Source organism: Garra rufa, chromosome 3, assembly GCF_049309525.1.
Source record: "Garra rufa chromosome 3, GarRuf1.0, whole genome shotgun sequence".
Lineage (NCBI taxonomy): Eukaryota > Metazoa > Chordata > Actinopteri > Cypriniformes > Cyprinidae > Garra > Garra rufa.
The window spans coordinates 56,812,883-56,840,040 of NC_133363.1; the positions used below are offsets into that span (position 1 = coordinate 56,812,883).

The 27,158-nt window shown below is 33.2% G+C and overlaps 1 protein-coding gene across 1 annotated transcript in view; it reads right to left on the reverse strand.

The window, feature by feature from the left end:
• furina (furin (paired basic amino acid cleaving enzyme) a) overlaps positions 1-27,158 on the reverse strand; it is an 84,445-nt gene that overhangs the window by 32,300 nt on the left and 24,987 nt on the right. Inside the window, exons 3-6 of the mRNA XM_073836425.1 lie at positions 25,763-25,891; positions 25,608-25,684; positions 8,492-8,580; positions 1,858-2,030 (exon numbers count right to left, since the gene is read on the reverse strand). Of these exons, the coding sequence (XP_073692526.1) occupies positions 1,858-2,030; positions 8,492-8,580; positions 25,608-25,684; positions 25,763-25,891 (468 nt within the window). The remainder of the gene's footprint in view (positions 1-1,857; positions 2,031-8,491; positions 8,581-25,607; positions 25,685-25,762; positions 25,892-27,158) is intronic.

Genomic DNA, 27,158 nt, shown 5'->3' on the forward strand with positions numbered 1-27,158 from the left:
TTTTGTCCTCTGGGAAACATGGAAGTATCTTGTGTAGTTTCTGAAAGGCAGTACTAAATGAAAAAAAAATAAAAATAAATAAATACACATCTTTATTCTGTTCAAAAGTTTTCACCCCAAGCTCTTAATGCATTGCTTTTCCTTCTGAAACATCAGTGAGTGTTTAAACCTTCTGTAATAGCTGCATATGACTCCCTGAGTTGTCTTTAGTGTGAAAAGATGGATCTCAAAATCATACAGTCATTGTTGGAAATGGTTCAAATACACAAAAATGCTGAAAAACCAAAGAATTTGTGGGACCTAAAGGATTTTTCTGAAGAACAGCAGGCAGTTCAACTGTTTAGGACAAACAAGGGACTCATGAACAACTATTACTAAACAAAACCAAAAAAAAAAAAAAAAACAGCTGTGAATCATTCAGGTTACAACAGTTTTAAGAATCAGATGTATGTAATTTTTTTTATAAATGAGGTAATTTTTTATAAATTCAACGATTATTTTCTCTTGTGGCCTATATGTAACCATGTTTTATGTAAAATAACATGCATTTTGTATGAGCCCTCTTATTTTGGTAAAATAATTAACATGTTGCAGATTCTGCAAGGTTCTTAAGTTTTAAACAAACCGTTTAATACATTTAATAAACTCACATGCAGTGTTGTTTTTGACAACCATCTTAGATTTAGTCTTAGTCTTAGTCTTTTGGACTTAAATGCTTCTTAGTTTTAGTCAAATTTTAGTCACTTCTATATGTGATAGTTTTAGTCCAATTTTAGTCGACGAAAAGTCAAAAAGGTTTTAGTCTAGTTTTAGTCAAAAAAAAGGGGAAAAAGTAGTCTTTTAACAAATTAATGTAGGTCAGTAAGTATTTTGCTGTTGGGTAGTGTCACTTATAAGTTCTGAAAATAGCAGATCTATAGTTCAACACAATGTGAGCTTCCGGATCGACTATTTTCACCAATAATTACAATAATGAAGGAATGTTTTAGAACATAAAAGACAAACAAGGATGGAATGCTAAAACGGCCTGCCATACTAGTATAGCAAAGAGTATTTAATGCTAAACGGCTTGCCATAGCATCAGATACTTTTTAAGTTTTAATTGGCATGCACAATAAGCAGAAAAGTCATGCATTTTAAACGTCTGACGGACCACCCACTAACATTTTCGTCTATTCTCGTCTCGTCAACGAAAACTCACACACGTCTCGTCATGTTTTAGTCATCAACGAGCCATTTTTATCTCGTCATCGTCTCGTTATCGTCATGAAAAAAAGTGGCGTCAACGAAATGATTTCGTCATCGTTGACGAAAACAACACTGCTCACATGTGGTCAGCCTTGATCAAGAAAGCTGTGAACTATGCTGGCATGTAAATTTAGCCAATGATAACGGACCATTTACATATACATATCATTTTGATAAGTCTTAAGACCTGTTCAAGAATGCCAGCTATGAAGATAACTATAACTATATTAGCGTCTAGACCAATGCACAATAACATTCTGTTTAAGTGAGTGCCGCTATGTTACCTGGCCCTTTAAATGCTCAAGCTCTTTAAAACATTTTTTAAAACAATATTTTTATTGTTATCATTATAGTTATCGTCCTTGTGTGAACAGGCTTTTAAAGGTACATTAATCCAGCCCAATAAATTCTAATGGGCATAGAGAGGGTGGAAAATTCTTTGACAAGAAATATAAATTATGAAAAGGAATATAAATGGCCTTGCAGGAAAGAGTAAAAAAACCAAAAGTGCAGAATATAGCCTCTTTCAGCACCACAAGTACCATTTCTGGCCTACATTAGCTAAATGACAAAGAAGTGCAATAATTTCAGATTAGAGAAATGCCAAACCTCCATCACGCCACGTAGGAAAGCCTCTTTGGCCAGCTTTGCAGGTCCGTCAACCGTTTTGCCGTCGTCTTCGGGTCCCCAGCTGGCACTGTAGATGTCGATGTGCTGTGGGTTGAGACTGAGGGACTGAGCTTCCACCACATCAGTGACTTCTCCGTCCAACATACGCACACCTGCAATAAACAAAACAAGGTACACATTAGACCATGGGACAGAGAGTAAATCACACACAAATATATTGTACCTGCATATGTTATATCTTACAGTAACTACAAACTGCAGCCTGACTATTTTATTGCCTATGTTTAGATGAGATGGTAAAATGGAGAAACATTGTCCATTACAAGCACTTCACATTCAGAGAGAAAGAGAGAGAGAGAGAAAATAGGATGTTAGGGGAAAAAGTCATCAATCAAACTGACCCTCCGCTAAACTCAAGCTGTCAAGTTTGTTCTGGCACTGGGAAGCATGGAGAGAGATGCACTTGGACTGTGTGAATTTTCTCAGTAACGATTCAATAATATCCAGATTTACAGTGATAGTTAAACTTACAGTGAAAGCTACAGTTAAAACTGGGCTAAAAAAATGTGTGATGAAGAGGTTCTTCAGAGTTGAGATGCGTATTAACTTAAATAATAAATAAATAAAAATAATAAGGCAGCATCATTTTATTTCAGAAGCATATTGTAAAAAAGCACACCATTTTTTTAACTATTAATTTCAACATTCATTTATATCATTTTAATATTAAAATCGAAATATCTTAATTCGGAATTTAAATGTGGGGTCAAAGCAATTTTTGTTTAGCAAGGCTGCTTTTATTTGATAAAAAATACAGTAAAAATAGTAATATTATATATTTTTTTTTACAATTTAAAATAACTGTTTCCTATTTTAATATATACAAATGTCAGTTATTTCTGTGATTGCAAAACTGTTGAAAACAGGTGGGCCACTTAGCATTTTCCTGGCAACAGTGACATTTTTTCATGATTTATTAAAGAATAAAATTCAATTTTGTTTTTTATATTTAACATTTATTTGAAAAAGTATTTTTTGCAACATTATACATATATTTTTTTACAATTATTTTTGATCACTGTAATGCATCTTTGCAGAACAAAAAGTATCAATTAATTAAAAACATAAAATTACTGACCCCAAACTTTTCAACTGTAGTCTATGTATTGCAACTTACATGACTTAAATTTTTTTTATAAAAGAAATAATTTATTTATTAATTAAAAAAAAAAATACTTGAAACTGGAGATTTAACTTTAACATTCCTTAAATTTAAAACAAACTATTATTATATTTTCAGTAATCTTAAAGTGTACTAATATAAATACCATAAACCAAATTAAAAAAAATACATATGTGACCCTGGATCACAAAATCAGCCATAAGGGTCCTTTTTTTACATTGAGCTTTATACATCATATGAAAGCTGAATAAATAAGCTTTCCATTGATGCATGGTTTGACAATATTTGGCTGAGATACAACTATGTGAAAATCTGGAATCTGAGGGTGCAAAAAGTTCTAAATATTGAAAAAATCTCCATAAAAGTGGTCCAAATGAAGGCCTTAGCAATGCATATTACTAATCAAACATGAAATTTTAATACATTTTAGTAAATTTACTAAATATCTTCATGGAACATGATCTTTACTTAATATTCTAATGATTTTTGGCATAAAAGAAACATTTTTAAAAACTATTGCTACAAATATCCCCATGCGACTTATTACAGCATCATGTTTTTTTTTATACTAACAACACTTATCCACCTGTAATGTTAGAGCTGTGACTCTGGTTGCCCTGAAATTAATTAGCCGCCCACCACTAGAATCTATACTTTCTTCGAGAAGCAAGTAAATACCTAGACTGGCAGAGAGATGTAACATAAGCAAACATACAGAAAGGCTGTATAAAAAGCAGCCACTATGAATAACCTCACTAAAAATCCCATGTGACATAGATCTTCAGTTAGTTAAATATTTAACATCTAATGCTCATATATAACTTGCAGCATGAAAGGGATGAGGTGCACAGATAGCGCTGCATATAAAAGTTCCTTTCAAAGGAAAAGGAGGAGCGTATGCATGCTCGTGTTTGAATATGGAGTTCATTGAAAGGTGACAAGTGGCTACATTCTTCTCTTTCAAACATCCTTTTACAGACGCTTCACAACAGAAGAGAGCATCTTATCTTTTTCCACTACCCTGTACAAAAGGGAATCTTAAACCGAATTGGGGGTTTGGGAACGAGCCAGAGTGTTTGGTCCAAAATGTCAAAGGTGTTGAGTTATTGTGATCCCAGCATCAGAATGTTATCTCAGCCTCGGGGTTAAAAAAAAAAAAAAAAAAGAGAGAGAGAGAGCACACTCTGCCAAGAGCTCTTAGATTTTAAAGTGGTAAGAAGATGAGAAATCACAGTCCAACATCTTCAAAACAATGTGAATCACTCCTTTGATACACAAGGGGGCGAGGTTACTCAAGGTTGCCCTCATACGGGTTAGTGCAAATAAACAAAAGTTCAGTCGTTTCAGGTTTTCCAAAGCAATCTGAGAGCTTTGGTGCAGACAGTTCTGCAAACAAACCCACAACGGGTTTGGAAATCTTGGAAAGACTTAATGTTTTTATCCCATATCCACATTCCAAAAGTCCCAAATATTCCAAAAAATGTCCCTGTAGGACAACGAGAAAGCTGGCTATGATTACTTTCCAGGAAATGAGAACGGCATTACAGATATACACGGATGCAGTGTGGTAACAAAAGAGGGGCTTTTTTTTTAATCCAGACTCTTGTAAATATAAATAATCTATCTTCCCTCAAATATGCAGCAAGGAACCTCAGTTTTATTTGTTATAAAGCAATTTCCAACAATGGACTCTACTGTTTCCTCCAAGTCTTCCAAACCAATATACTGGCTTAATGAGTTCTGGCAGAGGAATTAGCCGTGTTGTGTGCCATCTCTGCTAGCATGCTGCCATCTCCACATTCAGCTTTTCCTGTAGCAGAAGGCACTGCCTGCCAGTTTGGGCTGACGTTATGGGTCAGCTGTCCAAAAACCTACATTTCTCTCTGTCCCCATACTACCCCCTAAAGGAGTAGTATCTGCTGCTTATTAAGCACAGATTTCCCCTTGGATTCAAGGTGAAACAGGCACAGGAAGACTACTTATCCTCCACTGCTTCTCAATAGGAGGCTAATTCAAAAACAGCTGCTTTGGGAAGAAACGAAGCCAGGGCTGACAAAAGAGAAATGGACTTTACCCATAATGCATTATCTATCTGCATAAAAGGGAAGATTTGACATGTAGCGTTTATTCAGTGTCTGTAGAAAATGTGCTTGCTCATGAAAATCTTATTGTCAATGACAATTGGAAAGATATTATAGGTGTTTGCCAACTAATCAACGGAACCCAAATCTCTACAATATTTTGGTGACAGACTAATGAAAATCCTAAAGGGAATCCTGGGTATTAAGACTTGTATGGCTTAATATAACACAAATGATGTCTCTTATTGAAATATGAAAACCTATGAAAGATTTAAGGTTATTTAAAAAATCCACTTCATTTTATACATATTTTGGACTAAGGGGGGCGCCATTATGACATAAAATGGCTGCACTCAGTGAGCTACTGCTGCTACCTGTTGCTATTTTTACCGCATTACAACTCCGAAAATAAAATGCTGATACGATGACCACAGCTACTGAAAGACCTTAACAGTTGGCGATGGATATAAGTGTAGGTTTAAAGGAGTAGTTCACTTTCAGAACAAAAATTTACAGATAATGTAGATTTTTCATGTCTTTCTTTCTTCAGCCGTAAGGATTTCTCTCCATATAATGGACTTCAATGATGCCCCCGAGTTTGATCTTCCAAAATGCAGCTTCAAATGGCTCTAAACAAATCGGTTATTTAAAAAAAAAAAAAAAAAATACAATTTATATAATTTTTAACCTCAAATGTTCATCTTGTCTAGCTCTGTGTGTACTCTGTGTAGAGATTAAAAAATATATAAATTGTACATTTTTTTTTTATTTTTTATTTTTTATTTTTTTAGAAAATAACCGGTCGTTTCGCTAGATAAGACCCTTCTTCCTCAGCTGGGATCATTTAGAGCCCTTTGAAGCTGCATTTTGGAAGTTCAAACTCAAGGACAACATAGAAGTCCATTATATGGAGAGAATCCTGAAATGTTTTCCTCAAAAAACATAATTTCTGCAACTGAAGAAAGAAAGACATGAACATCTTGGATGACACAGGGGTGAGTACATTATCTGTAAATTTTTTTAAATCTGAAAGTGAACTTCTCCTTTAAACCAAATGCCGTACCATCGATTTCCTCCACAAGGAGTCACAATTTTTATTAATATACAGAAATAAGTGAAAACACAATAATGCAAAATACGTCAAAGATAAATATCCGTGATACGCAAGTTAAAAGATTACAGTGGTTGTTACATAATGAAGACAAGAGAAAAACAGACAAACTAAAAAATAAAACTTAAATACTTCAAAAGAACCTATTAAATAAAAACATTTAAAATACAGAATTTGGTGATTTCTGATTGTATTACTGTAATAAGTGCACACTGTTTTCTGTACGAATGCCTTGTTGTGAGTTGAGCTTGTCCTGCATTCATGGTTTGGTTATGTTTTTTTTTTTTTAAATGTGTCAGGTATTTTAAATAGTTTTTTAAAATATTACTTTAAAATAATTTAAAATATTTTTAAGTCTCCCAATGGAGCGCTCTATATCATTTACTGACTAATTAATAATCAATCATCATTCTTTAAATGCAAATTAGCTACTGCATGCCACCCCTTTTCCAGAATAAGCTGTGCCTTTACAGCTCGTAACTACTCGTAACTCAATACGCTGCTAAAAACCTAAAAATCGGTTTGCTTTTGATTATCATGTCTATCGCACTGAAATTGTGCATTTTAAAGCCATGTTAGTTTAAACTTCTGACATAGGGTTTTCTGAGTGCACACATCCAAAGCACACACACAGAAAGCAACTGTCACATGGCATTTCAGTACTAAACTAAGTTCCCTTTCATGTCTTATTGCGCTTAAACTGTCAAATACACAAGTTTATGTTAAACACAAGAGTTACAAAAACAGTCAGTTGTGTCTGTATTAAATATTAAGGGGCAGTTATATTATAATAAAAACCCCTTTCTATGTCACAGGGCGAACGAAATCTAAGCAGCTCGTCTTTTCACATGCTTGGGTTGTCCATTCTCACATTTTCTGTGTTGGTAGATGCACCACAGACCCGATTATAGCACTTAAACACGGAAAAAAGATTTTCATGATCTGTCTCCTTTAAGAATAAAGCTAAGTAGTTTTATTTTTAACAGTAATTTGTAAATCAGGGACTATACCCAGATATGGATAGTACACAGATCTTTTTTGCCCACATTTAATCACACAAATTGCATCATTAATTCAAATGCATCAAAAAAACTAAAGCATGCCTCTCCTTGAAAAGCTGCTTGATTGAACATATCACTCATGCCCGTAACACAAACAGTGCTGGCTGACTTGATATTTAATATTTATGGTTGTGAATTTCAACAAACCTCTAATCTAAGTATGAGCACTAATAATAGTCATGCTTGCCTTGGCAAACACCTCTAATACCAATCACTAGCACAAATGATAAATTGGAGAAAACACAATGTTTCAAAGCCAAAGTTCAACATTTAACATTTAAACAAATGGATGTTGTTAAAAGCAATTTCCTTCTGAACAAACCACAACCTAAATGTTGTTTGATTAGTCAGTGCTTGAAAATGCTACTAATGGCTGCGGATGTGTAGAGCCACAGTGACCTCATAACACACATGCTATATATAATAACATAAATGTGTCTTGTATTCTGCAGTAGTGGTGGTGAAGCTGAAGTGTTAAATCATCCAAAATATAAATTCTGTCATTATGTACTCTCATGCTGTTTCAAACACATATGCTTTTTATTTTCTTCCACGAAATGCTATAGATGGCTTGGAACAGATCTCAAAGCTTATTGTTCAACTAAAGTCAGTCAAACAGTACTTCAACATAAGGGTGCAAAAATTATGGAATTTATATGTTTGGTGAATTTTCCCTTTACACCACATTAATAATAAATAAAATAAGATTGAACTACTGGCAGGTGGCTAACAGTTCTTGAAGTGGATTTAGAAAGCAAACCATAATCAGTGACATTTATTCCAGTTTTATGAAGTCCAAAAGCCCGTAGACAGCTGGCAGCGTAGAGAAGAGTAATGAAACAAAATCTGCACTGAATAGGATAAAAGCACCTCAGCCAATTAAAAGGATTACATATGCTAGCGTCCAAATCTTTGGCTCACTGGGACCTATGCTGGAGCCGGTGATAACCGTCCCACTTGACCTTGTGCAGCCATCGCTAATTGAGTTCCTCTTTCGAAGTGCTCTCGGTCCTCACATGGCTTAACGAACAGAGACAGAGCTAATCTGAATGCGAAGCTAATCTGATGTTTCACCAAAGTGTTTTGCAATTCAAATGTTGGAATGGACAGGGTGTGCGCTGATAGAATAGACTGTACGTGTTGAAACATGGAAAATGTGAGTTATATGCCAACTTACCTCCGATCTTGGAATTGTAGGCCACTCCGACACCACACATGCCATTGTTGGCGACAGCAGCAACCTCTCCAGCACAACGTGTCCCATGTCTTCAAAAAAGAAAAGAAAAAAAGAGAAGAGATTTTAAAGGAAGAGATTTAAATGATCATTTCTATGGACACTTTCGAAACATCTGTACTATTCCATAACTCCAAAAAAAAAAAAAAAAAAAAAAAAATAGAATTGCATTTTTGCATAATATACAGTATATATTGGCAATTTAAAAAAAATAAATAAATAAATACGTTTTTGGAATGAAAAAGAAATATAATAGAATATAATATCATTAAAAAAAGTTTATATTTACAATATAATGTATTATATTACATATGTTTTATATATTGTATTAAAAAAATAATAATTTAAAGAAATTTAATTGAAATATGAATAAATATTTAAATTATTTAAAGAAATTTAACTGGAATACAATGGCATAGTATCCAGTCCAAACATATTAATATATATAAAATTCAATAAAGATTAATAAAAAGGGTGGGATAAAGGAAAGATATTTAAATTATCATTTTTTCTGACACTATTGAAACATCTGCACTATTGCATAACTAAAAAAAAAAAAAAAAATATATAGAATTGCATTATTGCATAATATACAGTATATATTGCCAATTTAAAAAAAATAAATAAATATGAAAAATAAATTAATAAATAAATAAATACGCTTTTGGAATGAAAAAGAAATATAATAGAATATAATATCATTAAAAAAAGTTTATATTTACAATATAATGTATTATATTACATATGTTTTATATATTGTATTAAAAAAAAAAAAATTTAAAGAAATTTAAATTGAAATATGAATAAATATTTAAATTATTTAAAGAAATTTAATTGGAATACAATGGCATAGTATCCAGTCCAAACATATTAATATATATAAAATTCAATAAAGATTAATAAAAAGGGTGGGATAAAGGAAAGAGATTTAAATTATCATTTTTTCTGACACTTTCGAAACATCTGCACTATTGCATAACTAAAAAAAAAATCATAATATAATTGCAGTATATATAGTCAATTTTAAAGAAAAAATAATAAAATCAATACAATTTTTCAGAAACTATGTAAGAGAATTTTTTTAAAGAAAAAGTAATATAATATAATATAATATAAATAACAATTTAATTGAAAAAGAAAATACAAACATAATATAAAAAAAATACAAAATAAGAAAAATATCTAAAAAATGAAAATGAAAATATAAAAAAAAAAATGTAAAGCAATTTAGTTGAAAACTAAAAAATATTAAAATTATTTAAAGCAATTTAACTGGAATAGAATGGCACAGCATCTAATAGCACTGAATAGCACGCATATAATAATAATAATGCATGCATATAATAATAGTAATAATAATAATACCAATAATGATGATTATAATGATGATGATGATATGTATTAATATATAAAAAATTCAATAAAGATTAATAAAAAAGGGGGGGGGGCAGATTTAAATGATCATTTTTTGGACATTTTTGAAATATCAATATATAATCATATATATACTTAAAGAAAAAAATATGTAAGAATTTTTGGACAGAAAAAGTTATGTAATATAATAAAAAATAACTCAATTTAATAGAAACAAGAAAATACATAATGCATTATTTAAAAAAATGAAAATTCAAATATCAAAAAATTATGTAAAGCAATTTAATGGAAAAATAAAAAACAACAAGCAGAAATGAAGGAATGCATTTCATTCCTTCAGAACATGAATTGGACATTCTCAGTACTGCCAAAGACAGCTGGCAACAGGATCAAACTACAGTGTTGATGACGAGAGGCGGGCATAAAGACCGCCCCGATCCTCATTCACAGCAGGTGACTGAAGCCTCTCATCCTGCAGAGCTCATTCAGAGCTATTTTGCATGTGTGAAGAGCTCCTACTCAGTCCTGCTGTAAAACAGGCAGCTATCTGTTAAATATGACAGCAGGTGACACACTGATAACCGTAGCCTTAGGAAATAAGATTACAGCTTGTGACAATGTGCAAATGCAACTTGCTGCATACATTTAATCAAAATTAATGAGGACCGAAGGCAAGAACCAGCTAAAGAACCAAAGAGCAGAGACATGTCACTTAGATCACCATCCAAGCGCACTGTAATTTTATTTTTGGCCTCACAGCAGAAATATGTATCTTAATCTTGTTTGCACTGAAGCTCCTACTAAATATTCTTTTTTTGCCAGTATTAAATGTATGCACACTTATTGTACCACATACAAGAATCCGAGACGGCAATGGATTCAAATGTAAATCCACCGCATCTGTCCTACAATAATCTTCCGGGTCAGCAGACGTACAAAAGCCAAGAGAGCAATGAAGGCTAAACACGGAGTTAAACAGCACAGAGGAAGGATCAGTGAAATCCCAGGAGAACCCCTGCAGTCATCCGTCCATTCATAGGAAGCATGAGATCAGTGAGGATAATGTCTCAGACTTACTCAGTCCTACAATAAGGAGGATCATGGGACCTAGATTACATCCAAAAAAGGAGGGGGTTTATGGGAACCAAGCTTTCAGATTGTTTAAACAACAGGAGGGAATTTGGGAGAGCGCATGCAATATTACGAAACAAAAAGTGTGAGAATAAATGTAAAAAAACGGAAAAAAAAACCAAGATGGAAACAGGCTGACATAATGAACACAATTTTATCATGAATCCTTTGTTGGACTTTTTTTTTTTTCAAATTTTATTCAACTTTTTATACTTTATTATAATTTGTATTTAACTATATATTTTATAATAATAATAAAAAAAACATGAGACAATTAATGTGTGAACTTCACAAACATTTACTTAAAATTATTTCATTTCACATTGTATTCAACATTATTTTATTTTATTTTATTTTGGCCTGTCAAACAATTAACCACGATACATAATTTAGATGATATATAAATAAAAGTATTTCACATATAAATCTAAAATATTTTTCCTTAATATAAACATGTGTGTATATTTTGTACATACATAAAAAATATACACATTATATACACACAGTATGTAAACAAACTTTTATTTTGGATGCGATTAATTGTGATTAATCGTTTGACAGCCCTTAGTTAATGTATTAATTAACATGAATGAGCAATAAATAATACATTTATTACACTATTTATTAATCTTTGTTAATGTTAGCTAATAAAAATGCAGTTTTTCATTGTTCATGTTAGTTCACAGTGCATTAACCAAAGTCAATAAATACAACTTGTGATTTTAATAATGGATTAGCAAATGCTGAAATTAACATTAACCAAGATTAATAAATGCTGTAGAAGTATGGTATATAATGTAGTTAACTAATATTAACTAATGAACCTTATTGTAGTGTTATCTATATTATATTTTATTATATTCCATTATATTATACTTGTTTCTTTTTTGATTTGATTCTTTTTCAAGAAAAACCATTTCATCAGTTTTTTATTTTAACTTTTAACTTCAATCTGACAGTCTTAAAACGTCACAATGTGATGAAGATAAATGTGGAGAATGTGCACCGTTCGTCAACTGTTCAAGACGACACATGGGTGAGTGGCATGTCTTAAATGAAAAACTAGTCCATATGCTCCTCAACACATTTTTACATTGCCGATAACCTGGATGACAGAGAATCTGTGCGAGCATCTGCATTTATTCTTCACAGTCCACTGACTGTAGTGACAATCACCTGACTTGCTTATTCTAACCCATTTCATACTAAAATGCAAGTCAAACTCATATCGATGTGTCTCCCATTGCCCCCAAACAAGATATAGATTTTAGAAGCTTAAATTATTACCATGGACCTTCTCGATTCTCAACCCACCAATGTTACTGTGAATTATTCTGAGGCTGGAATGCTGTTCTTATGTACGTGATAATTGTACGTGACTGCATCCACATTCATGGGCTGTTGGCTGGATGGTTTAATAAGGTTTGGTGTGACACCTCACGTTACCGTCCCCCATCACTTTGAAGCTTAACACATGCAGGTTTCTGATGCTGAGAGTGAGATATGCCACTACTGAGCTGTCTGGGAGATGTAAAGCAAGCCTGGACACATTTAAGAGGTTTATTTCCATTTCATATTTACCTGCAGCACATGTGCTTCTTTGCAGGAACTGCTGTATAAATTGAACCCAAATGTTAGAAGCAGGACCAGATGGAAAGTGCAGACTTTCGCATTTCCCGCACTGATTTTTAGGGGGACAAACATCAGCAAAATTCTGCTGAATGGTTTTGAACTGAGCTGAGAGTAATACAATTTCATTGGCAGCTGAAAAAGCATAATGCAAGGCACATGGTTAAAAATATTACATTTTTCTCAAAGAAGTCTCGTATGCTCACCAAGGCTGCATTTCTTTGATTAAAAATACAGCAAATATTACAATTTAAAATACCTGTTAACTTTTTTCATATACTTTTTTTTTTTCATTTTTACTGTTCAAAAACATTTGACTGGTAGTGTACATTTTGTATTAAATTTGCATTACAGGAATAATTTTTTTTTCATGTTTTTAAAGAAGTCTCTTCTGCTCACAAAGCCTGCATTTATTTAATCCAAAGTACAGCAAAAACAGTACAATTTTGAAATATTTTTACTATTCAAAATAACTGTTTACTTTTTCCATATACTTAAAAAATATTAAAATGTATTCCTGTAATGCAAATGTAATACAAAATGTACACTACCAGTCGAAAGTTTTTGAACCGTAAGATTTTTAATGCTTTTAAAGAAGTCGCTTCTGCTCACAAAGCTGCATTAATTTGATCCAAAGTACAGTAAAAACAGTAAAATGTTGAAATATTTTTACTATTCAAAATAACTGTTTACTTTTTCCATATACTTAAAAAATAATATATTTCTGTAGTGCAAATTTAATACAAAATGTACACTACCAGTCAAATGTTTTTAAACAGTAAGATTTTTAAATGTTTTTAAAGAAGTCTCTTCTGCTCACAAAGCCTGCATTTATTTGATCCAAAGTACAGTGAAAATTGTTAAATAATTTTTCCATTTTAAATAACCGTTCACTTTTTTCATATCCTTAAAAAGAATATTTATTCCTGCAATAAAACGCAGATTTTTCAGCATCAATACTCTTGTCTTGATCCTTCAGAAATCATTTTAATATGCTGATTAGCTTCTCAAGAAACATTTAGTATTATTATCAAATGTTGAAACAGCTGTTCGCGTAATATTTTTGTAGATTTTAAAATAGTTAATGTCTAATTTCACTTCACCTCCACTCTTTGCAAACTGACAAGAGATGGTTTCAAGACTTAAATTTAAAAGAAATATTAAAAAGTGTGTTTTGTGTTTTCAATTCCAAACCACAAATAACGAGCAAAAGTAATGGGGATATTTGTTTGAGCAATTACTACTAGAAACATCGAGGAATGGTGTTGTCGACTGAACACCACGGGTACTGTATAAAAATAGCCGTCAAGTCAATCAGCACTAACAGCAGATGAAAAATAAGAGTATTTCTGCTTCACCTAACAGAAGAAAAGCGGTCCATGTGGGACGCACAGGACCATCTGCTTTCTCCAACACCACAGGCGTTTTACTTACTGAGACACACTGTTTGGACCTTTATATAACCCTGACAGGACTCAAACCTGCAAACGCACTGCCCCTGACATACGCCTCAGTTCTTATAAGAACAGGATTATTCTGGGCTGGAACACTCTTTGGCATCTCCTCCACAGGAGGAAAAGTTTGTAGATGCAGCCAAGCAAACTATTCTTTACACAACAAGTTGAGACAACTGGAACTATATTTTGAATAACTTTCACAGGGAGGGCTTTGTTTGTAGTTAAACCAAAACAACAACAAAATCATCCTCATTTACTCATCCTCATATGGCTTGATATTTGGATGACATTTGATTTTTAGAAATGACATTTCAAAAAGTTACTTTGTCTAATAAATGAATGACATTTATTAAAATATCTTTTGTGTTTGGAACGAGATTAGGGCGAGTTAATTGTTTTAATTAAAGGAATAGTTCCCCCAAAAATTTAAATTGGCTGACTCCCCTTCAGGCCATCCAAGAGTCAAACCAAAATTTATTTAGACACCTTCAACATTTCTCACATTTTCACAGTTTGTTCACTATAGTTTAAAAAAATGGTAATAAAATATTGCAAGAACTTAGAATTAAACTGTATCAGAACAAAATCATATTGATAATGTTGGATAACTGTGATAGGAAGGTATGTAATAGATTACAATCAACCAAAAAAAAAACAGACAACTGTTAGTACAACAATATTTACACAACAATCAATACTTGGGAGAAAGTGATGCAATGCGAAATTTCTCCAAATCTGTTCCAATGAAGAAACAAACTCAAATGTGATTCAAATGTCAATTAGGTTTTGAATACATATTTAATAATTTAAACATCTTCTCTATCATTTCTGAAAATATCTTGGCAAAATTCACTTGTTTGGTGCAGAAAAATAGCGATAGCAGAAAAGCAGCCTTTCACTTATGTTAAGAATGTGCTGCGGAGGTGCTTTCTCTGAACACAAAAACAGTTAACCTATCAAAATAAACCACGTGACATAGCCTATTTAATAAAGGTGTATCAATGCACGACAGTACTTATTTATTTTTAAACAATATGAGATGGAAAAGAGAAACAACGCAGTCTGAAGTACTGTAGCTGCTCACTTAAATGATCTTTCTTGTTTCAATCTGCTCAATCTGGGTGATGTCAGTGCCCTAAACGATGTTAAAATCGACGATTTCACATCCAGAGATGAAGGATCGGATGAAGTTCCTAAGAGTGGCCCGATGTTAGTCTGTTATATGCACAGTGTGCAAACAGTTGCGTTGCGCTCGCTTTTCTAAATGTAAACTACAAGGTACACTATTTGTGCCATCTAAACATAAAGGGGTGATCAAAAGTTCAGAGACTATGCCCATGATAAACAACGGAAAACAGACGTGAAAGTAAAACCTCACATGATTTTCTCAAAATTATATTCCTGAAAATCATAGCTATCAGCCAATTTAAATAGATTAGTTCACTTTCAGAACAAAAATTTACAGATAATGTACTCACCCCCTTGTCATCCAAGATGATCATGTCTTTCTTTCTTCAGTCGTAAGGAAATTGGTTTTTGAGGAAAAAATTCAGGATTTCTCTCCATATAATAGACTTCTATGGTGCCCCCGAGTTTGTACTTCCAAAATGCAGTTTAAATGCAGATTTTAAAGGGCTTTCCAGCCGAGGAAGAAGAGTATTATCTAACAAAACGATTGGTTATTTTTTAAACAAATTGACAAGTCTCTTTTTTGACTCAAATGCTCGTGCGTGTAGTCTGTGTGATCCGGGTCAGAACAGTTAGGGTATGTCATACAAAGAAGTTTTTTGACATACCCTAACAGTATTAATCTGGATCACACAGACTATGCATGAGGTTAAAAAAGTATAGAAATTTCAATTTGTTTCAAAAATAACCAATCATTTTGTTAGATAATACCCTTCTTCCTCAGCTGAGATCGTTTAGAGCTTTTTAAAGCTGTGTTTAAACTGCATTTTGGAAGTTCAAACTTGGGGGCACCATAGAAGTCCATTATATGGAGAGAAATCCTGAAATGTTTTCCACAAAAAACAATTTCTTTACGACTGAAGAAAGAAAGACATTAACATCTTGGATGACATGGGGGTGAGTACATTACCTGTAAAAAAAATTTCTGGAAGTGAACTAATCCTTTAAGATAACCAAAACTTTTGTTACGTTTTAAGCTATGGATAAAATAAAAACTGTTTAGGAAAGGGCTTAAAACCAGCTTTCAGTTTCAAAACCTAAAACAGTATCTGATCTCCGATCTACTAATTAAAATTTTGTAAAACGACTGAAATTTAAAAAAAAAAAAAAATTATATATATATATATATATATGTATATATAACCATTTCATAAAAAATCTGATCCAGACAAGTGACAAGAATTCCTTATAGAAAATTAACTAAACAAAAGCTTCTATATGAGGCATATTCTTAGCTTTAACCCTCACCATAGATCAGCACTTGATGTTAAACAGCATGATATGCAATGTTAATAGAGATTAACAGAAGTGAATGTAAAAAATATAAAAATGTTTATAAATGTTTCCTGCTGAAAGATCAGCACTTGTTCTGCTTGAATTAGCAGACCCATGTTACACATGCTGAGCGTTTTAATACATTCAATACAGATGTATTCATGACCATCTTAAAATTGGATTAGGCAGTATTCCAGCTGGCTTATTGGAGTCCCAGGAAAATAAATCCAGGGGAGCGCTCCAGTGTTTTAAGCTTGGAAGAGAAGTCTAGAGACCGTCAAGTGGAATCTTCAACGGAAGGCTCACTTGCCTTTTCGAGTTATGATTTTATGGAAGAGCGGAGCTGTTCTGCTTGACTTAACACTACATATTTCTGTCTTCTCTCTCATATTGTGCCTGATGAATTAACAATGACGGGACAAGAAAATATACGGGCTGTTTCGAGCTGCTGCTAAGCAAAACTCACTTGACTGGCTAGTACAAACACATTAACTGTGGGAACCGTGTACGGGGGAATACTTCATCCTGCCTTTGTCTGAACAAAAGGCATTTCCAGATGTGCAATTTTAACACGCCAAACAACACCGTGTGTTATGGTAACCTCTGATGTTTTATCAGCACACGTCTTGAGCCGATCTCGATCGGATTATACCCTGAGAGAACGACTCTCTAAAGCCGTGCCAAACTCCCATAAAGCACTGCATTGCTGAAGACAGCGATCTATAAAAGATATGATTTCTAATACGTGTTCATCTTCGCTGTAACTCACTGTCTAACATTTTTAAGTGTAGTGGAACACTTGATAGTCACAGTCTGTAACGGAATCAAAGCCAGCTGATAATATATTTTTGCTTAAAAACATATGGCAAGAGTCAACACTGCACTACACATGAGTGCGCTTGGCAAAGTCAACTGATATGATTATTATTTCAATAAACAATTCTGAAGCAGATATCTAGAGAGAAAGATAAAAAAAGAGATTAAAAATTAACACTTTTAATCACAAAAACATCTGTGTGCGTGTGTTCATAGACCAGCCATTTAAAAAAAATTATTCATTTGATTATTTCTGACCATGGACCACAAAACCAGTCATAAGAGTCAATTTATACATCATATGACAGCTGAATAAATAAGGACTATATTTGGCTGTGATGCCGCTATTTGAAAATCTGGAATCTGAGGGTGCAAAAAAATCTAAATATTGAGAAAATCACATTTAAAGTTGTCCAAGTTAAGTTCTCAGCAGTGCATCTTACTAATTAAAAATTAAGTTTCGATATATTTATGGTAGGAAATTTACAAAATATCTTCATGGAACATGATTTTTACTTAATATCGTAAAGATTTTTGGCATAAAGGAAAAGTCGATAATTTTGAACCATACAATGCATTTCTGGCTATTGCTACAAATATACCTGTGCTACTTAAGACTGGTTTTGTGGTCACATTTTAAATGAAATGAGAACTATTTACAGGCAACTATGTCCCATATATATTATTCACACTATCAAAGCAAAGTAACTGTTTTAGGAAAAAAGTACTGTTCAGAGATGAAAGTATGAACAGAAAGGCATTTATGTGGCTTCAACACTTCTTGCCACAGCTCGAGTTTCTTCTGAAATACCACACTGACTCAACCTGCCCCACTTCTGTGGAAACACACTTAAGAATTCAAAACGCGTGATGCATTATTTAGTCACTTTACAACACGACCAAGGATTGTTGGAGCAGTGGTAAATGGATGTTTTACAGAAAATCCAGATCTGACACTGAGAAAGGCACACTAAAATGCGCATTATACAAACACTAGGGCTGGGGGATACAGTAGATGTCAATATTTGTCACCCTTCAAAGACATTTGACACAAATATCTAAATAAACACAAAAATGTATCAGAATTTATAGTTTAGCTCTGAAACAGATAAAAAGGTTTATTAAGAAGACTTAATTTCACCTTAAAAAAAAGCTATAAAGCCAAGAATTGAAATTAATACAAAATGTACACTACCAGTCAGAAGTTTTTGAACTAAGATTTTTAATGTTTTAAAAGAAGTCTCTTCTGCTCACCAAGCCTGTATTTATTTGATCGAAAGTACAGCAATAACAGTAAAATTCTAAAATATTTTTACTATTTAAATAACTGTTTTCTATTTGAATATATTTTAAAATGTAATTTATTCCTGAGATTTGCAAAGCTGATTTTTTTACCATCATTATTTCAGTTACATGATCCTTCAGAAATCATTCTAATATTCTGATTCACTGTTTAAGAAACATTTATCATTTTTCAGGTTTCGTGATGAAGAGAAAGTTCAGATAAACAGCATTAATATGAAATATTGATGAAATGTCTTTATCATCAATTTAAAGCATCCTTGCTCAATAAAAGTATTAATTTCTATAATTTCTTTACCAAAAAGTGGGACTGAAATAATAATGCTGAAAATTTAGCTTCGTTCACATGAATAAATTACATTTTAAAATAAAATCAAATAGAAAATAGTTACATTAAAAAGTAAAAATTGTACTGTTTTTGCTGTACTTTGGATCAATAAAATGCAGGCTTAGTTAACAGAAGACACTTCTTTAAAAAAACATTAGAAATCTTACTGTTTCCAAAACTTTTGACTGGGAGTGTACAATAGATGAAAATATAGTTTGCACACTGTTTTTCACTAAATCAACACAAGGAAGAAACTATTAGGTTTATGCACCAATAGAACAATACACAGCATTCTAAAAATATATTTATCTACATATTTCTTACTATGAGTACCATGAGTATGAATTTATTAATGGTATATTTTTAAGTAATTTTGCTACTTAAAACTAAATGGTCGAATACAAAATTAAAACCAATTTAACAATTTTGAGGGTTTTTTTTGTACAATATAAAATATAAAATATATATATATATATATATATATAAAATGATTTTCAATTATTCAATTTGTATTATTAGTATTTTAGTATAAAATTGCCACAAAATAACTACAAACCGTGTGTATATATGTATGTGTGTGTATGATTCATGATTTACTGTTATTTTCTGATCTATTATTAAAAAAAAAAATTTAAATTGATGATATACACTCTATGCAACTATACATTTGCAATGATTTTATAATGCATGTAACATACAGGTTGGTTACACTCTGTGCTTGAGAACTGAAAGTGTTACTAAATGTTCCCTGCTACTGTTGCAAACCCGAAACCAGCTTTGTGGTTCTGTGGTAAAAGATGCAAGAACTAGATCAGTGCAACGGTAAAACAACTATCAGGATTGCAGAGTGCTAGAATAGAGAGGAGTAAGGTGACAAAAAGAGATGGGTTTCTAAAAAAAAAAAAAAGAAAAGCGGATTCGAGAAGGGGAATTTCACAGCAGGGGTCAGAAGAAAACATGGCAGCTAAATAACGTGTAGGACGAGCAAAATTGCAACAGCTATTGAACTGCCGCTACTAATGTATCTCCTGCTGTCTTTGCATTATCAGACAGAGACATTTTAACTGATCTTTAATGCTTTATAGTGACTAGGAAAGTGTTTCTGTGCTGCAAAATCATTCACGAAGTGTTTTGAATGTCAAAATGTGATCACATTTCAACTAGCATCAAGGATGTTATTTCATTAGCACGCATTATAGGAGTCACGGCATACACGACACGGCATACGCTGTGGGGTACTTCCATTAGGGGAACACGGGACAGCCCCTCCAAAAACTACAAAGCCGTGCCATTCAGCCCAGGACCTTTGATTTCAACCCACTCGTAACTATATGCTTTTCTGCCTGTCATCACCAATCATGGTTAGCCTCAAGATAAAAACGGCTCTTTGGCTGGTATCCCAACAAAAAAAAAGGACGAATGAGGAAAATCCCAAAGTGAAATAAGGACAGACCAGAGTTCAACTCTTCAACTCTTCATTAGATGACAAGAGAGAGTTCAACCGTGATGGTCAGCCATAACAATGTCTTGCTTTGATAGGTTTGATATCGTTTGGAGGGATGGTGATGAATAAACTTGAGTGTATAAAGGAATAGATCACCCAATGAAATGACCGTTCTGTCATTATTTGTTAACCTTCATGTCACTCCAAACTTCTATGCTGTTATTTTTTCCATAGAACACAAAACATGTACAATCTTCATCTTTTTTTCATACAGCCACAAGTTCATAGAGACCACAGGCTGTATCAACAAATCACATTGTGTGTGTGTGTGTGTGTGTGTGTGTGTGTGTGTGTGTGTGTGTGTGTGTATATATATGTGTACATATACAGTCAGGTCCATATATATTTGGACAATGGACACAGACACACTTTTCATAATTTCGGCTCTGTATGCCACTAGAATAGTTTTAAAATGATACAACCAAGATGAAATTAAAGTGCAGACTTCAAGCTTTAATTCAAGGGGTTGAACAAAAATATAACATAAAATGCTAAGGAATTACAACCATTTTTATACACAGACCCCCCATTTTCAGGGGCTCAAAAGTAATTGGACAAATAAATATAATCATAAATAAAATGTTCATTTTTAATATTTTGTTGAGAATCCTTTGCAGGCAATGACTGTCTTAAGTCTGGAAATCATGGACATCACCACAGACTGGGTTTCCTCCTTTGTGGTGCTTTGCCAGGCCTTTACTGCAGCTGACTTCAGTTGTTGGTTTGTGGGTCTTTCTGCCTTTAGTTTTGTCTTCAGCAAGTGAAATGCATGCTCAATCATTTTGAAATCAGAAGATTGACTTGGCTATTGCAGAATATTCCACTTTTTTACCTTTAAAAACTCCTGGGTTGCTTTTGCTGTATGTTTTAGGTCATCGTCCATTTGTACTATGAAGAGCCGCCCAAACAACTTTGCTCCATTTAACTGAATCTGGGCAGACAGTATATCCCTATACACTTCAGAATTCTTCCGGCTGCTTCTGTCTTCTGTCACATCATCACTAAACACCGGTAACCCAGTGCCACTGGAAGCCATGCTCATGCCATTACACTGCTCCACCATGTTCACAGATGATGATGTTGTAGGCTTTGGATCATGAGCTGTTCCAAGCCTTCTCCATACTTTTTCTTCCCGTCGTTCTGGTACACGTTGATTTTAATTTCAGCAGTCCAAAAAATGCTTTTCCAGAAGTGGTCTGGCTTTTTTAAATGTTTTCTGACAAAGTCTAATCTGGCTTTGTTTGCACCTTGTGGTAAACCCTCTCTATTTTGCTCTGGTGAAGTCTTCTCTTGATTGTAGACTTGACAGTGACACGTCTACCTCCTGGAGAGTATTCTTCACTTGGTTGGATGTTGTAAAATGTTTTATTACCATGGAGAGGATCATCCAATCATCCACCATACTGTCGTCTTTTGTGAACATCCAGGCCTTTTTATGTTGCTGAGCTCACCAGTGTGTTCTTTTTCTTCTCAGAATTCACCAAACTGTTGATTTGGCCACTTCTAATGTTCCTGATATCTCTCTGATGCATTTCTTTTGTTTTTGAAGCCTAACAATTGTCTGTTTTACTTGCATGCAGAGCTCCTTTGACTGCATGATGGGTTCAGAGCAACAGCTTCCAAATACAAATGGCACACTTAGAATCAGCTTCAAACCTTTTACCTGGTTAATTGATGTAGAAAAAATGAAGGAATAGCCCACAACTGTCCATGAAACAGCTTTTGAGTCAACTGTCCAATTACTTATGGTCCCTTGAAAAAGGGGGGAGGTACATATGAAAGAGCTGTAATTCCTTAACCTTTCTACCAATTTGATGAGACTGGCCTAAAAATTAAAGCTCAGAGTGTGCACTTTAAACCCATATTCATTGTATAACTGTAACTTGAATATTTTTTGGTCAACAGCTAAAATAATAAAAAATGTGTCAGTGTCCAAATATATATGGACCTGACTGTACATAGATTTTATCTTTAAATGATGAATAGACAGATATTTACAATACTATTCAAACATTTGGTAAGATTTTTCAAAAAATTTATTACTTTTAGACAGAAAAGATGCATTACAGTAATCAAAAGTGACATTAATGACATTTAGAATTTCACAAAAGATTTTTTAAGTCATTATTCACCCATTACCTTTATGCTCACTGCAGCTCTAAAATCAAATATGGTGCAAATTTAATAAAAAATATAGCTGCAAGCAGCGCTTCAAGGCATTGAAGCACATAAAAAGACACTACATATTATTTAGCAAGGCTGTAACCACCTAAATCAATGATTAAAAAGCATTTTTTCAAATACAGGTAATTTACTATAGAAATATGATGGGTTTTTTTTTACTTCTATGACTGTTATAGCGGCAGGATTTGTCTGATCTCCCTAAAACTTTGCATGTGCTTACCAGGTTTGTGAAGTTTTAAGTTTTTGTTTAGGCTTTATAGGCTTTTGGATATATTTGGAAAGGGACCTTTTTTAAACAACCCGTTATAGCTTCCCAAAGGGTAACTTAACATTTTTTTTTTTGATAATTATTGACCTAGAGAGTCCAGAGAATTGTACTGCAGTGTTTTTTCCAGGTTTTTCCAGATTTTTTCCAGACTTCAGTTTTTTCCAAACTTAGAAATACTTTGCATAAGCAGGTTATCTTCTTAATCATTTAACTAACGGTTTGATTGACAGCAGTGGTTCTAGATTCAAAGTTGTTCGGAACAAGGTGGTCTATCGTATAATATGAATATTATACGATGGAAAAAAAATTGCAATATTCAATAGTTTACAACCTTGAAAAATGCTATCTTTCAAATTTCTCACAGAACTTTAGGGCCATGAGTCAAACAGGCCCACCAAGTTTTGTTCCGACCAGCCTCTGGTAACCTTGTATAATAGGTGCTCAAGGTGCATCGGTCAATGGCAACCATGTATTTTGAGAAACATAAATGTCCTTATAAATGCTTGTGGCACTTTAGACCAATTTAGACTTTATGTCTATAGGACAAACGGTTGCGTAGTTATGGCCGTTTTAATGCTTTTTCCCTTATAGCACCACCAAGTGGCCAAGCTCCGTGACTTTTTTCGTATGACCTCAGATTCAGCTCTTACATGCACGTTGTGTGTTTGGCAAAGATATCTCATTCTGTTCAAAAGTTATAGCCATTTTAGTAAAGGTGGCCCTTCCCCTTTCTAACGTTTTGCTGTCCATTAGTGACAGAGTCGAAAGTTCAACTTTTTTTGATAAGTATTGATATTCACTTTCCAGAGAATCTTCCTGCACCGATTTGGTTACCGATTGGGCAAAAAACCTAAGACTAGTTTGCAAAAGTAGGTTTTCTGCGATGAGCGGTTTAGGAGTTATGAGCGATTTTGTACTTTTGATCGCTGTAGCGCTCGTTTCAGCGATATGCGCTTGAACCCTAATAAAATTATGCTGCAGCAGAGGTAAAAATATTATTAAATAACAGGGATTTTGTTCTTTTTGGTTTGTCACAAAGCTATCATGACTTCAGACCTGGAACATAGTGCTAAAGCCGTATGGACACATTTTTATATTGTTTTTTTAGAAGCTTGATAGTCCAAGGTCACTGTTAACTGTGTGAAGATCTTATGAATCTTTTAAAATTCTTTATGATATTCTACAGAAATAAAAGTTTGGAATGACATGACATGTTCATTTTTGGGTTACCTATTTTTTTTAAAGGGATAGTTCACCCAAAAATGAAAATTCGGTTATTAATTACTCACTTCATGTTGTTGCAAACCCGTAAGACCTTTGTTCATCTTCGGAACACAAATTAAGATATTTTTTATGAAATCCAAGAGCTTTTTGACCCTCCATAGACAGCAAGGGTCCTACCACATTCAAGGCCCAAAAGGTTGTGAGGACATTGTTGACATCAGTAGACAACCTTAGTGTTATAAAGCTAGAAAATACTTTTTGTGTGCAAAGAAAACTAAAATAATGACTTGATACACAAATTCAAAACTACAACAAACTATTTCTTCTTCATCAAAAATATCTTAATTTGTGTTCCGAAGATAATCAAAGGTCTTACAGGGTTGGAATGACATGAGGCAAAGTAATTAATGACAGAACTTTAATTTTTGGGTGAACTCCCTTTAAGTAACCCATTTTTAACACCATCATTGTTTCTTTGCAATTCAACCTAAATCCCTGTTGATTTATGAACTAGGCCATAAAAATGACCAGTGTTGTGGATGGCCATTACCAAGACAACAAAACACAATCCATGGAGAGAACTAAATTCACAACACATCAATCACAGAGAAACTAATTTCCCAGCAGCAAAACACACAACACAGAAAACAGCCAGAGGAAAGCTGCTGCCTACTGCTACAACCTGCATACTAGTCTCAAGAGTATTACATATAAATGAATTTAATTTAGTGTAAAAATATGCTTTCGGCTGGAAGATACAACCCTGCACCGTAGGCTATAGTCGAGTAAGATCACCAGCTTTGGTATATTTTAATCGCAGTCAGTGAACGGTTGCATGTTTCGCATCTGTGCCAAGTAAATTCACATAAACCACAGCATTTTATGCATTATTTACATTTTAAACCACATCTGGCATAGAGTGACTGCATATAACACGATTCAATTTGTAAATGGTGCAACAAATGAATGATAAACGAAAATCATAATTGCAAATCGTGATTCTGAAAATGATAGCACTACTGGGTAAGCAAAAAAAACTCATTAGCAAAAGCAGTTCCTGTCCGACACAAATGGGCTACGGCAACAGCACTAATCACACTATATTGCAAGCCGTGTATTTCTTGCGCCCATCTCCAGTCTTCAGGAGAAACCTTTGGCCCCATTAAGTAAAGCAGTAAATGTATAGTAGTATTCATACTTCAGCTGGTTTTATGCCAGGAGTTTCAAGCCTGGGCATAAAACACAGTGCTGGCTAAGACGGGAAAAACAAATAACAACAGTTTGAGCTGCAACGGCCCATAAATCACTGGGTTTGCTTAGGGGACCTAAACTAGGTTTCATTCTATTTAGCAAATTACAGTAAATGATGCATAGAGTACCTGTTATCATTGAGCTGAGTGTATCGAGGTTGAGGGTCTGGGTCGCCATCGTTAACATCATAGCTTGCATCTGGATCCTGAGAATAAATGAGAAACATTTAGGTATTTTGTTTCGGGGTTTATGTCAAACATAACAGTTGCTTACTCAAACTCACATAGTTTTGAATCAGATCCGGGTGGTTTTTTTCAATTCCATCATCCAATATAGACACGACGACTCCTTGTCCAGTGAAACCCTGCTTCCAGGCTTCCTTCACGTTGAGGTCACGATGCTCTTCATTGTACTGAGCAGAAAGGAGAAAGAACAGATCAGCACAGATGCCACTTCCCTCCTACTAACTACTTTGCTGATGCAGAACATCAACCTGTGTTTGAGGATCATGTTTTGAGGATCATCTTTCACAAATCTTTCACTTCATCAGCGCTCTGATTCAAGGCTGCATTCTGCAGTTTCCTCAATACCGCATGACCTCCTGTTTTAGGCATCAAAGATGCTGAAACTCTAGTAAATGCCTTGACGATTTCCTGTCTCGGTTATAGCAGTGCCCTGACACACTTCATACTGCCCCTATATTTGTTATATTGGTTTTATGTTGCATAATTTTTTTTTTACACCCAAGCTAATACATGAAATACGAAGCAGTTTTTGCATTGATGACAATTTTTTTTAGCTTTATTATTTTAGTTTTTATTTTCATTTAATTAATGTTTTTTATGTTGTTTTATTTAAAGGTTGTATTTTATTTTACATTTTTTTATTAAATTTTTTTTTCATTTAATTTATTTTTTTATTTTACAATTAAGTACTGAATTATCCAAAAATGGTAACTTAAAAAAAAAAGAAAGATTAAAATTAAAAAGTTTAAAAAGAAGGTTTTTAATAGAAGTAACCTACATTAACAAAACTGCATAAATAATTAAAATAGAAATACTGTGAAATATTATTACAATTTAAAATAACTATTTTAATACAATATATTTTTCAATGCATTTTATTCCTGTGATGGTAATTTTCAGCAGCCATTGCCATTAAATCATTCTAATACGCTGATTTGGTGCTTAAAATGTATTTTTAAATCACAGTCGAAATGGCTTTTACTGCTTAATATTTGATATTTGAAATATAATATATTTTGGTATTTGATATATAATATTTGAAAACTGTACTGTATTTTATTTTATTATTATTATTATTATTATTATTTACTTTATTTTATTTAAAATGTTACATTTTTATTTTATGTGAATTTATTGCATTTTATTTAATCATCCAAAAAAAAGATGATTTATTTTATTTATTTTATGTGACCAAAAATACAGTAGAATACAAATACTGTGAAACATTATTACAATTTAAAATAACTATTTTAATACAATATATTTTTAAATGCATTTTATTCCTATGATGGTCATTTTCAGCAGCCATTGCCATTTGAAATTGATGTTTGCTGCCTAATATTAAATGGGGAAAGCAGTTCTGTTTTTACTTGTATTGTATATTTTATTTTACATATTTATTGTATTTTAAGTTCTGTTTTTACTTGTATTGTA